At 37.8% G+C, this 14,370-nt stretch overlaps 1 protein-coding gene across 2 annotated transcripts in view; it reads right to left on the reverse strand.

The window, feature by feature from the left end:
* SYNE3 (spectrin repeat containing nuclear envelope family member 3) overlaps positions 1-14,370 on the reverse strand; it is a 76,171-nt gene that overhangs the window by 39,040 nt on the left and 22,761 nt on the right. For both annotated transcript variants that reach the window (XM_063290286.1, XM_063290285.1), the window contains exons 3-7: positions 11,426-11,598; positions 9,299-9,608; positions 5,367-5,528; positions 4,600-4,944; positions 148-284 (exon numbers count right to left, since the gene is read on the reverse strand). In XM_063290286.1, the coding sequence (XP_063146356.1) occupies positions 148-284; positions 4,600-4,944; positions 5,367-5,528; positions 9,299-9,608; positions 11,426-11,598 (1,127 nt within the window). The remainder of the gene's footprint in view (positions 1-147; positions 285-4,599; positions 4,945-5,366; positions 5,529-9,298; positions 9,609-11,425; positions 11,599-14,370) is intronic.

Raw genomic sequence — 14,370 nt, forward strand, 5'->3', positions numbered from 1 at the left:
TATTAAAAGTAATCAGATTTATACTTCTTAATTTTGAAACAGACTGATCTGTTGAAATCAGTCCTTCCATTGAAATGTATTTCTGGAGCTACCTAATCCCCTGGTGACATCTATTTTGAATTGCTGCTACTCCCTACAGCAAAATACCTTTGATATTCTCGTATAGCATGGATCACACTCTCAGAAAGAGGCTGCAGGTCTTGTGAAAACTTGAACAACTCCTTCAGTTGAATCTTCAGTCTCTCAACCTTTGATTCTTCTGCTGTAAGCGTTGCCTTTCTTGCCTTAAACACAAAACAATTGTCAATAAATATTTATATATTAAACAAATTGCCCTGTGTGTGTGTATGCAGTCATGTATTTTTTTTATTGGAATAAAATCTACGATTAAATTCAAACTCCAAACAGCTTATAAAAATAAAAATATAAGCCACAATGTAGCATAAATATACATTTCACAATAAAAGCAAACTTACAGTGGCAAACTCCCCACCTCCTCAAAGCTTCATAAAAATCATAGCAGATTTAAAACATCTTAAAACCTCAACTGAAGACAACTCATCAGGATAAAACAATCTTAAGAACCTCCTGGGACTTCTGAGGGAGGCATAGCTACCTAAACATATCTCTGAAAGAGCGGAGATGATAACTGCGGCAAAGACCAAAGGCAAGTAGACCAGTCCTTCGGAACCTCTCTGGACAAGAGATTACACACATGTGCTTTGGATGGCTGCTCCTCACAAAGAGACTGCAGGACAGTGGCCTCCCATGGGTTTGAGCACCGGGAGATGAAGGGATCAAGACATCACGCTCACAACCACAGCCAAGTCTTTTAAAGGACACTGGGTTCATTCACCTCACTTTCTAATCACTTTTGGAAATTGCCTATTTAAACAGTGGCAAAAGGATATATCTAAATTTGTGTGGCAGGGGAAAAAAACCACAAATTAAATATAAAGTGTTACAAGATGCAAAGGAAAGAGGAGGATTGGGTTTACCTGATTTGAAATTGTATTTTGCACTTGCTGTTTCATTTGATGAAGGAGTGGGTGTTGCTGAGAAATAGAACACTTGTAGAGTTAGAAGGACATGACCTGTGATTTAGGTGGCATGGATATTTGTGATATGATAAAGTCAAGTTAATGTAGATTTTAAAAATCACTATGTTAAACGTGCCATATTGAGAATGTGGAATAGATACAAATCCAGGCAGTCCCCAAAAATATCTTTGTGGGTCTCAGCACAAGAAGCATTTTATAGGTGAGAAATAACAGGCAAACACAAATGATCAACATATCGTGAGATACTAGAATTCTGTCAAGGGTAATACAAAATAAAATCAAGAAAACTGATGGCAGAGGGACATAACTCTAAATAGGAAAACCACTGACAACTATCGGAAAGATTCAAAGTAGGCAAAAGAATTTATGGTACTGAATATTCTAAGACTGACTTTGAAATGGAATTGTGTACAAATGATGAACATGTGATTCATTTGTACACAATGTATAAACTTTTATTGAAATTTGAAACAGAAGAACAAGAGAAAGAATGTACGATAAAGTGGGCTGAAATTTTTGGTTATAATATATAGATTGAACAATGGGAAAATATGTGGTTGAAAGGACTGAAATTTACACTATGCTTTAATCTTAAAGAGAACTTTTATAAAATGATGTACCATTGGTATATGACACCAAAAAATTATCTAGAATGTATAAAGGTACTTCAGATCTATGTTGGAAATCTGAAGAATAAGAAGGGCCATTTTATCATGCTTGGTGGATGTGCAAAAAAGCTAGAAGATTTTGGGTTCAAATGCATACATTGATTCAGAGAATTTTAAAGATTAATATACAATTGAAGCCAGAACTTTTCCTCTTGGGACTGATGGATGAACAGCTGGAAAAAAGTCATGGAACTTGTTTTTATATACGATAACTGCAGCGAGATTATTGCATGCACAGAGATGGAAAGATTTGGCAATACCTACAACGGAGGAATGGCTGGTGAAGATGATAGAACTTGCTGAAACGGCTAAATTGACTCCTTTGATCAGAGAAAAGACAGTATCTATGTTTATTGCTGATTGGAAACCCCTTATGGACTTTTTGCATAAAGCAGAAAAAAAAATGAACTTATGATCTATGGTTTTGACGATTAGATAAGATAGATTATAGAATGGAGAGAGTCATGATGTAACTTTAGAGAAAGAGGTAAATTTACAATTTTAACTGCTGTAAGGAAGATTGGAAGCCACTTATTTATATATTTTTACTTTCTTTTCTATTTTTCTTCTACCTTTTTTTCTTTTCTTTAGCTTTCTCTTTTATTTCTTCACTTTTTGTTTTTCTTTTTTCTTTCTTATTCTATTTTAGGTTGCATTTATTTTTACTCTTGTTTTTAAAACTTTCAATAAAATTATTTATTTTATTATTACTATTATTATTATTATTCAAATTTAATTACCGCCCATCTCCCCCAAAAGAGGGACTCTGGGCGGTTTACAGTAAAATCAAACTACGTTCATAAACATTAAAGACTCACAAAAATCAAACACATTACAATTATTATAAAATTCAATAAATAAATATAAAATCCAAGAGGCTATAAAATTCCAAGCTGGTGGGAGGGACTTTAGGGTGCGAGCCACCCCCAAGAGTGGTTACCCACTTTCCCGCCCCAGCCAAGACAGCAGAACCAAGTCTTCAGGGCCTTCCGGAAGGTCAGGAGTGAAGAGGCCTGCCTCACCTCTAGGGGCAAGATGTTCCAATTATACACCTCCAGGGGCAAGATGTTTCCAATTATATTGGGGGGAAAAAAGAAATTACCTATTTAACTATCTTAAGGCTCTTTGAGACCTTTGGAACAAGAAGTTTGAAAAGCCACCTGGTGAGTTTACCTTCATTCTTGAACAAAATAAAAATTAACCATAAGTTTAAGAATTTAAAGAATTGGAAACAAATGGCAAAAAGCTAAATAAGACTTTGATTTAAGAAAGTTATAAACAAATTAAGAGTCCAGACAAATTTAGAATATTGAGACTCTTACTATAAGACTTCAGAAATAATTCAGATTGGAGTCTTTCTGGTTTCAAAAATTGGACACTAGAGGGGACTAAAGATCCCAGGCAGAAAACAAAAAAAAGTGTACACTTGGCTTTGGTTTCCGGTTAGTATGGGATTTACAGAATGACACAAAACATTATAACATTTGAAATACTCCAGGAGATTTTCGAAGAATGGGGCCATAAATTAGTAGCTACAATGTCAGTTATGTCAGCAATGATGTCTGCTTCTATGGATATCTGCTTCTATGGATAGACTATGACTGACATGAAAGAAATTTTGTCTGATGCAGAAATATTTATTTATTTGTCAAATTTATAAAGCTGTCCATCTCATGGAAAGTGACAAATGTTCCTATTTGTTATCAGAACTGTTAGAACCTGAAATAGTGGATAATAAAGAAGTGTGAATTATAAGACAGAGAGGCAGTTGAAATGGAAACACAAATGACAAGCCAAGAGAATGACCTGGATAAGGACTTTGTACTGGATATACAAAAGAAGTTGGTTAAAGCTTTGAAAATCAAAGTGGAAATACAAATGATAAACCAAGAGAATAACCTGGATAATGACTTTTTACGGGATTTACAAAAGAGGTTTGCTAAAGCCTTGAAGAAACCTTTGGGATGGGAAAAAGAAAAATTGAAGAGTGATCAAATCCTGTGACAATATCTGAATTAATTAAAGATTGAGATTGTCAGAAGTGAAAGGAAGGAATATAAAGTTGGTTTGTTTGACCAAGATTAAAATAAGACATGTTTCTACAAAGCTCTGGTAACTCTTTATGGACTTTTTGCTAACACCAGGACTGAAAAGTTGATGATTTATGGATTTGCATATAGATAATGGATGGGTTATGGGAAGAAGAGATATTTGTTTGTAACCTTATAGGGGGTGAAGTGTTATTAAGTTTGTTTATACCTGTGATGAAAATCGGAAGTCACTTCTTTATATATATTTTTTTCTTTTTCTTTTTCTTACTTCCTTTTTCTTTCTTTGTACTTTCTATTCTTTCTTTCTATCTCTTCTCTCTCTGAGTTTAGTTTGCATTCACTTTTACTATTGTAATTAAAATCTTCCAAATATATATACAAACATACATACTTAAAGAGGAAACAAAGAACAATGGTGTCTTTCATTATTTCATAAATTAACTATAAATTAACTACTGGTAAAAGTGACTTCTCTTATTTCAACCAACCCTACACATTTATACAAAATTTAGGAAACAAGAAAAAGGACCTAAAATAGTCTGATGATGACACAGGTTTCTTAGTGGCAACAGAACAGAGTATCTATTGGAAAATCAATGGATGCTTGTTCCAATGGAATGGAACAGCCTGGAAAAGGGCAGAGCTTGTTGGGACCCATGAAAAATGTTGCTGTGTAGAACGTTCCTATTTGTTATCAGTCCCAACCATTTATTTTAAGATAACTGCATCTGCATAGACGGGAAGCTTTAACTTCTTGCAAATTAGTTATGTGACAATCTCCCTTTGTTTTCAGTTGGTTACTGACCAATAAATACTAACCATGTACTGTCTCCACAGAGAGATTAAGTCCTCGTCACTTCTCATGGTATCATCCTTTTCCAAGTTGTTTCCTAGTCTTTGCAGGCTTTTCCGGAATTCTTGAACCTCGGCTTCTAGCAGCCTGGCCTGGGTGTGGTAGGTGTTTTCAGACTGAAGGTTCTTCAGCAGTTTGTCCTCTTCCTCCACACTCACCAGCTTCAGCTTTTCCAAGATTTTTTTCAGCTCCTCGAGCTCAGCCTTCATCTTTTCTGCTCCCAGGGGGGAAGTGTTTTGCATAACATCTATAGACTGTGCTTCCAGATGTTTCAATTTCCTGTCTCCACTCCTTACATCTTTTGCAATGTCCTGCAGGAGAAAACAGCTGCAGAGTAAGCGACTTCCCAATCTCATAAAGACAGACATGTTGAGAATACTGGCCCTGAGGCAGCAGCACTGAAGTAATGCAAGTGGAATAAATTCACTATGCATTACTGCCTACGGACACACAAAAAGGCCAGCATGCATTGTGCCTAGGCACCCCGATTCTTCTGATGGCAATTCTTTTGAATTTCCTCATGCCAGGAATGTCATAAACATGAATCCACTATACCCAGGCTGCATCAGGGAACAATGGTTCTTGGATTCATGCCACATCTGTGCTGGGGAACAATGGTGTGCATCTTCCCCCCTCACCAGCTAGGCTGGTGAGGCTCCTCAAGGTTACAAACAGAACTACAACTTCTGAGCAAAACAACACAATCATAGCAATAATTACAGCAATCAAATACCTGTAATGTTTTAATTCTATTTTCTGCTGGCAGTTCTGATTCTTGATTAAGGCAGCAGTTTAATCTTTCTGTTAGCTGGGTCAGCCATAGTTGAAACTGGTCAACATTATTCTTATATCGCTCGTGTTCTCTTGTTATCTTTTCAAGTAACACCACTCTTCTCTGAAACAAGAAAAATATCCTAAAGGGGGAAACTGAAATATTTCACATTTTTGTAAACTCAGAGCACAAAGAGTTGTTCTCCTCTCATGTCACTTGGTTGTTTTCAGTAATTTGAAACAATTTATCTTCAGGGTAAGAACAACCTATCCCAGGTCCAAGTGAACTGTGATTATTTAGCATTTAATTAAAGGAGTACAATATAAAGACCTTCAGTTCTTTTTCAAGGAAGGAAAGATAGAGCAGGAAGAAAGGTCTAGTAAGCCAACTTCACATTAATGACAACATTTCAAACATTATATTGAAAATAAAAATACTTTTAGGAAATAATGCAGAAACCTTTAAGAAAAAATACACAGTTCAATATGCATTATCTTTGCAGGATTTTCAATGTCACGTTTCCACTAGGGGGCCCATGTGGGCTGTTAAAATTTCTTAATCCCTCCCTCCCAGAAAATATAAGGGAAACTGTTTAGGCAACTCCTTCAAGGCAAGAGTGCAAATCTGCAAACTGGCACTAGTGTAGTTCCAGGGCTAGCTAACACTCCTGATCAACTGGGTCATTTTCTCGTAAAGGCAAAAGAGAGGGTTGCTGCATGAGACCAAGGACCCAGCAATTATTCAGCAGCCTGTTTTCCATAGTGGCAACGTACTGACAAGTCAGTCAGGCAATGACTCTCCTTCACTGTTTCCCAGCTATACTGCCTCAGAATATGGAGGTTCCATTTAGACCTCAATATTGTCAAGACTACAAGCAGGGGTAGATTTAATTTTTTCTGAATTGGTCTCCTCTCCTTACAACAGTATTACAACCAGTAGCTACCACCACTGTTCGTTCATGACAACTGCAGGTAGGGGTGTTCATGGGGAATATCAAAAAAGTCAAGATGGCAGCCACAACCACAGGACTGAAGCCACCATTTTTACTTTTTTGACACCCTCCTGTGAATGCCCCCAACTGCTTGTGACTGCAGAGGAATTAATCTTTTTTTCTGCCCTTAGATAAAAATGCTCTTTCCAAAATCTGCAATTAGCCTCAGGAGAAAGGCTTCCACAGGCAGTAATGGGTGCTCCCCTTCCCGCCTCAGGCCAGTACTATTTTTGGGGGGTGGGAGGATGTTTTCAGTGCAACTGAAGGAGAAAAAACAGTTGAGAACTTCTCCATCTCACACTGAGGATCCTAATACTGGAGAAGAGATTTCACAGAGCCCTTTGGAGTTGGGTGGCTTATAAATTCAAACAAACATACAAATAGCAATGGTCTTTCAAAGTTTTGGAACTTGTGTGTGTGCGCTGCTAACATGAAATGGAAGTTCTGCCTGGTTTGACCTTCAGACATGGGCAACTAGTTCACACTGCGGGCCCCCACCCCATCAAGCAATGCAGGATCCCTGTAAGTGACAGATGAACCATCCATTAGCAGAGGTGAAAAGCAAAAGGAAAGCAGAATTATTTCCCAAAGGAGGATGGGGATATGATATGGCAGAAAATGGAGGCATGAGCTGGAAGCAGCACTGCTATGGCCATTACACCCATCCCCTGCTCTTGTTCATGGCTTTAATCAGCACACAATTCCCCCAACTTGACAAACACTTTTGCAGTTTCATAGAATTAAACCAGTACTATTCTACACTGTATTTCTTTGTCTATAAGGATAACTTACTTACCTTTCTAATTTCAGGATAAGGTAAAGGTAAAGGTTTCCCTTGACGTAAAGTCCAGTCGTGTCCGACTCTAGGGGGCGGTGCTCATCTCCGTTTCTAAGCCTTAGAGCCGGCTTTGTCATAGACACTTCCGGGTCATGTGGCCAGCATGACGACTCGGAACGCCGTTACCTTCCCACCAAAGCGGTACCTATTGATCTACTCACATTTGCATGTTTTCGAACTGCTTGGTGTGCAGGAGCTGGGACGAGCAACGGGAGCTCACCCCGCCACGCGGTTTCGAACCGCCGACCTTCCGATCGGCAGCTCAGCGGTTTAACCCGCAGCACCACTGCGTCCCCAATAATTTCAGGATAAAAGTAAAGTAAAAAAAAAGGTAAAAGTACAAAAATAAAATGTAACAAGCTTTAATTTAAAGCCAAGCAACTAAATTTTGGTGTGTCTTACTACCAATTATCATTATTGAAAAATGGAAGCTTTTGAAAATGCAATTAATCATTGGTCAGAATAATAGGGACTATGACATTTTTTGCAGGAACCATCCCAAACAGTGTTCTACAATGAGAAGGCTATTATGAACCCATAAATTAGAATTAATATATCACAACGAATGATTTGTGCCTTGTGCATCAGGACACATCCTTCTTTGGAACACAATGTACCATAACAGCCTTGAAAAACCAAAGGGTAAAGTTCTATAAGTGTTCTTCAAGTGTAACCAATGCAACAATTAGACCGAAAAAAAAAATCTGTTAGTAAATAAACATTTTCTTTTCAGTCATGGTTGCCTCCTCTTAACTGCATAGACTTAAAAATATGCAGATTATATTGGTGCTTCTCTTTATTTCTTTCACAAGTGACTTCTATTTGGGCCAGAGTTGCCTCGGTAACTATTATGTTCATAATATAAAATATGAAGAGATGCTCCATATAAATGTCCCTATGACTGGAAGATTTAGGGACTTAAATGACTGGGAGAGAAGGTTTAAAATTAAACCTAACTAAAACAGATGTGGTATCCCAATCTGATCTTGGAGCTTTAGAAGTTATTTGTAAAAAGGAACAAGAGGCTCAGCTGCATGTTATTAATTATGACTGTGTGTAGTTTTACTTTGAAAGGCAAAAAAAAAATAAACAGGTGAGATTCAGTATAGAATAACGTCATGTATTCAAAAATTGCAGTATGTTTAGAGTGTTCCTGAACTTTGAGAAATGTTGGAATAGGGTTTTCTACTACTATGGCCATCAATAACCCTACCCATTCATTAATTGATGGCCTCAATAAAAAATGTATGAACTAAGCTTAGCAGTTAAACCAGATCCAAATTAACAGGTTAGGGCAAAAGCTTTCCACTAATCTAGACTGTGTAAATACTGAAATACCAATGATCTTCCAACTAAAGCTGGAATGAGAGGATGTCCCCAGTAATTATTTATACAGTATTATTGTAGTAATGAATGATCACCCAATCTTTTAGGCTATGCCTGGCTGAAAACAGAATGAGAAAAGAGTTGGAACAGAACTACAGAAATATTTCAGTAGCATAGTTGACAAAACTGGGGAGAATGAAGGCAGAGCAGTGAAAACACTCTTTAGTACTAGGTGGAAGAATGCATGTTACTCCTAGAGGATAGCCAGGTGAAGCATTAAAACTGCTCAGCTTATGAGAGGAAGGATCATTATTTACAAGAGGCCTAAAATACTTCTTAAGCATGAGAAAAGGAAACCTAGAAAATAGGTAGAGGTACATGCTTCGAAAAGAAAAAAAAGTGCCATGCCTATCCTGATCAAATTTGCCTGCCCCAGCCCTAAACCCACTGATTGATTTATCTAGCTCAGCACAATGTGTAACTCTAACCATTATGATTTGTGAATTATGTGTGAACCCAGTCATTGTGGCTTATTCAACCACCGGGACTAAAAAGAAGCATGGTATAGCATGTGATCTCTGCCAGCATCTGCAATCCCTGACCAAAACAAAAGGTGATTTGCTGATCTGTACAGCTATTAGGCAAATTAAATAAAAGGGACAGAAAATGGAGCAGAGGATACCCACGGCAACATCTGCTTCGCTCTTCAATTCTGTCTTCACTCTGAATTTTTCTCACCTCTGCTTCATTCCTGATTTCTTCATATTCCTCCTTCATCTTTTTCTGGGCATCTTCATCAACACTTGCATCTCCGATCCGATTATACAGAGACATGGCTTCCTCCAGTAGCCGTTGCAGCAAAGTTGACTGATTCTGAACATCTTTCAGTAGGACCTGAGCATGGCTAAGCTGCCACTGCTTCTCCTTTAAGCCAAGCTGCAACTCTATGTCGGGTTCCAAGGTCACCTTCATATTGTGAAGCCAGGTGTAAAATTCATCCTGGGCTTTCAAGTATTCACTCCAATGCAGCCACACCCACTCAATGCGGCTGTTGGAACAAAAAAGGTAGCTAGATACATTAACTCCAACTTTGAAGAGAGTTGTGCTGGATATAACTCCCATCATCCCTGACAGTTTGATCAGTAGTAGACGATAGTTTAACATATACAGAGGGCACTAAGCTAGAAAGCCTACAATATATAAATGGTACTTGCCAACAAATACCAATACCAAGATACGGCATCTCCAAGGCCCCCAACCTGTTCTATGCAAATGTTGCCACCATGGTTGCTTTCCAGTACCAGCATGGATACTTTTCTCTCATATTACTGTTCTTTCAACATTTTTTAAGAGGTACTATGAATGAGCTTAGCTTTAGTCATCGCATTAATCCATGATCTGATGCTATGCAAAAGAGGCTTGAAGGATTCTTGGGCATCTTCTTTCTTTGCTACAATTTTCTTCTTTCCTTTCTGATGGGCAGTACGCTATAGTTTTGGAATTGGGAAAATATGGCTTGTGATTGAGGGCATTCAGAATTGAAGGCATTCATAGCTCACTAAAAGATCAGATGTTTTGCATGAAGAAGGGCCTTAGATCACTCCTTGGCATCTTAGTAGTACTGGAAAAATTCCTGCCTGAAAATCTACAGAACTGTGGCTAATAATAAAACATAACATATGAAAAAATAAATACGAATATAGTCTATAAAATCACAAACATTCATTCAAATTAATTTCATAGTCATAATAAGTAATACTGCCACATGCCCCCTAGTATCTAATTATCACATCCCTAATTACCAAATGCCTATTTGAATAGCCATATTTTTTACAATTTTATAAATATCAGTAGCAACAATTTTGGGCTAATGCACCGATGGTTCTTTATATTCCTGCTGCAATACCACAATTGATTTATTTAGTTTCTACCATCATACAGGATGGTAGAAGAAACTGGGCAGGCATCCCCATTTGCTAAATGAAGCCCAGGAGGATGCCATAGTGTTAAATGCTCACTTTATGTTGCATTTATCTCTTTTTCAAGGTTATCTAAGTCCATTATTTGGGTGTCTGAAAATAGATATTTGGGCCACTTGAAATGATCCAAACTCTGATCTATTATGCTTTGATGTTATCTCTGGATAAATTCTCTAGGGTTGAGTTTAGCAACAGCCAGTGACTTATCTGCTCTGTGTCACATAAGCTTTGAAATCTTTGGAGAAGACTAGCAAGCCAATGAGGACAATGAAAACCTTAAAAATATCGCAGCCAATGAGGGAGGGATAGATCCATCAGTAACACCAAACTACTGGTGTTCATTTCCCCTCACCTACAATACTTTAGAGTTATTCACTCACATATAAGAGTATAAAGATAGTTCTAATATTTGTGATTGGTGGAAATATAAGACAATTGGTTCAGATGTCTAAGAAATCAAACTCACTGATTCCCTGTGCCTACAGTAGATGGGAACATAAAGTCAGAATACAATTATAATTTACCAAATGGCATAATCCATAATTCTAGGATGGTATTAAGCTGGTGTCTTGTTGGTTGGGAAATATGGGAGTTGTAGGGCAGCATATCCAAAGGCATTACATCATAAAAAGCTGGTCTAGGAAGCAATACTGATCTCTAGAGATTATATTTCATTTGCCACAATTGCTTGCTACCAATCCAGCTTCACCTAGTTAGAGCAGATACGTTTTTCATGGGCACACTAGAAAACCAACCAGAATCTGGAATTTCTAGAAAGTGGTGGCAAAGGAGGACAAATTTGTCATTTTCAGTCTGACTTAAGAGCTCTGCTCAGACTTAAAGGACACTGGTTGAAGGCCTGTTTGGGGGCACTTAGGAATCTTACCTGTGACAATGAGTAATGTATATAGCTGTTTCTTCCCACATGGCTTTAACATCCTTTAGCCTGGATAATATTTCATGCTTTTGTTCCTCACTAATACACTGAAGCAGAGCATCAGCCTTCATTAGGACCAAATCCATTTTCAATCGGCCTTCAGGTTCCAATGCACAAATTTTCTATTGGGAAGAATTGTACACTAAAATTAAAACATGAACATATTTTAATGGATTTTTTGTAGAAATCTACTTAAAAAGAAAACAGAAAACCAGATCTATACTCTTTTAACACTGGAAAATGAAGGACTATAAAATATTGCTTGCTTAATTCAGAGTAAACAGAAGGACATGCACTGGGTGAGTAGATGGAAAAGGAAGAAAATTGGGGTAAAAGAGTCTTTTTTATAATACGGCTAATTCAATCTTCCCTTCTTGTGCTTTAAAATAATGTATGCTCAGGGACTGTCATGAGTAAGGATGGCGAGCCGCATTTCTTGGTTTTCTGAAGACATTTCCAAATGTCTCTCCTTAATTTCTTGTTCCTCCCTCTTTCGATGGGAGTAGGAGTTTGTTAGGATTGATGTCCTAACTGCCAGGAAACACGCTGAGACAAGGAACTGGTCTCTAATGTTTTATTGCTTGTACATAACAGGAATCCTAACAAACTGAAGAAGCGTGGGAAAAACCCAGACATATAAACCCCAAAGGTTAAGGCGGTCCCGATCTGTGTCTCTTTGAATGGCTACCTAATTCCTCAGTGCTACGCACGCGCTTAACAGTCTGGATGGGAGCCCCCTGCTCGCCATCCTTACTCATGACAGGGACATTTTAACTGACACATTTAATTTAATATAAATCATCTGTGTCTGTATTATGTGCAATAGTTTTCCCACTGAATAAAGCGGGGCTAGGGTTATGCTTATGATATTGAGTGGTTCAAAATTGGAAAAGGTGTGCAGCAAAGTTGTATACTTCACACTAGTTATTCAATGTATACGCTGAACATATAATTTGAGAAGCAGGAATGTACGAAGAACTGGGGATCAGAATTGGTGGAAGACTCATTAACAACCTGCAATATGCAGATGATACAACTTTACTTGCTGGAAATGAAGAAGACTTGAAGTACTTGCTGATGAAGATCAAAGATTGTAGTTAGCAGTACGGACTACACCTGAATGTGAAGAAGATGAAGATTCTCACAAATGGACCAATCAACAATGTGACAATAAATAGAGAAGAAATTGAAGTTGTCAACAATTTCAGTATACTTGGATCAATGATCAATGCCAAGGCAAGTAGTAATCAACAAGTCAAACGATGTATCGCGCTGGGAAAATCTGCCATCAAAGACCTATCTAAAGTTTTCAGAAGTAAAGATGTCCGTTTAAAAACAAAGGTGTGTCTGACTCATGCCATGGTCTTCTCAACTGCCACATATGCCTGTGAAAGTTGAACATTAAAAAAGGAAGACAGAAGAAGAATTGATGCATTCAAATTGTGGTGTTGGCGAAGATTATTGAAAATACATGGACTGTCAGAAGAACAAACAAATCAGTTTTAGAAGAAATACAACCAGAATGTTCCCTAGAGGTGAAGATAACTAGACTTAAGACTCTCATACTTTGGGCACCTCATCAGGAAAGACCGATCGCTTGAAAAGGACATCACGTTTGGTAAAGTCGAGGGCCAGTGGAAAAGAGGAAGACCTTCAATGTGATGGATTGATACAGTCACAGCAACAATGGATGCAAACATTGGAACAGTCAGGCATAGGGCACAAGACTGAACAGCATTTTGTTCTGTTACGCATAGGGTCGCCATGAGTTATAAACAACTCAAAGGCAACTAACAACAACAACAGGGTTATGCTACTGGGGCACATTTTAAGTGAAAGTCACATCAATTGATTTAATTAAGTTAATGAACTGCAAACTAATCTTCTAGCAAGGAGGACATATAAGCAGAATCAGAATTCCATATTTATAGTGTAATTTTGTGCATTTTGCTCTGAAAAATACTGGGCAGGAGACAAAGAGCTGCTAGGACAGATGCATGTGTATATGTCAAAGAAAGCATGTGTGTGTGGGGGGGGGGTCTGTTCAGATTAGATGATACTGCTGATATTATGTTTCTTGAAATATTGACTTTTTCCCCTCCTCCTGATTCTTTTATCTTTTTGTACTGTGCTTTTGTGATCCTGAAAGCAGGTGCTACCTTATTTAGCATTTCTATAATACCAAGTCTCTACCCCCAGCAATCATCATTCTAAAGCCATTCAGCAGACTCAGCTTCCATAGGATTGGTGGTTTTTTGGTGGTTGATGGGCGAACACCACTTTGTCTTTAGGTGTTCTATCTGCTAAGGATCTTTTTTATTTTGTTGACACTCTGGGAATTCCCTTGCAAGGGTAGTTTGACAGTGTAATAAGATATGGAGAGGTACGGTGGATAGTGTTGGTGTAGACTAATTTTAGTTAGGCTTTCTTTTCTTCTTCTTATCTCCTGCCTTAATTTCTTTGGCTTTTATTTTCTTACTCTTTTTCACACTTTTCTGCACTTTTCACTTGCTAACTGTAAGGTATAATAGCACAATGGATATGCATGCATGAGGTTTCCCTTAGACTATGCCCACCTTCCTCTTGGGTGTGGATGAATGCTGCTGTTTTAGTTCCAGGAGAATCTACACTTGGAGAATGAATTGCTGGTAGCATATAAGAAAAAAATTACCAAGTTCTATTTATCTCCAGTACTGTATGTCTTATTCTTATTTATGTGTTATGGACTACTTGAAAGAGGGCTTATATATCCAAACAGATACTGTGACCAGCTATTTATGTGTAAGATGAAGAACAATGGATCAGATTCAGGTCCCATCAATAAAAAGAATTTCCCATCAGGACTGTAGGCTGATCAGGTTTATCTACTTTTCTGCAATAGCTCTACAGCAGCA

The sequence above is a fragment of the Candoia aspera genome, chromosome 1, assembly GCF_035149785.1.
Source record: "Candoia aspera isolate rCanAsp1 chromosome 1, rCanAsp1.hap2, whole genome shotgun sequence".
Taxonomy (NCBI): Eukaryota; Metazoa; Chordata; class Lepidosauria; order Squamata; family Boidae; genus Candoia; species Candoia aspera.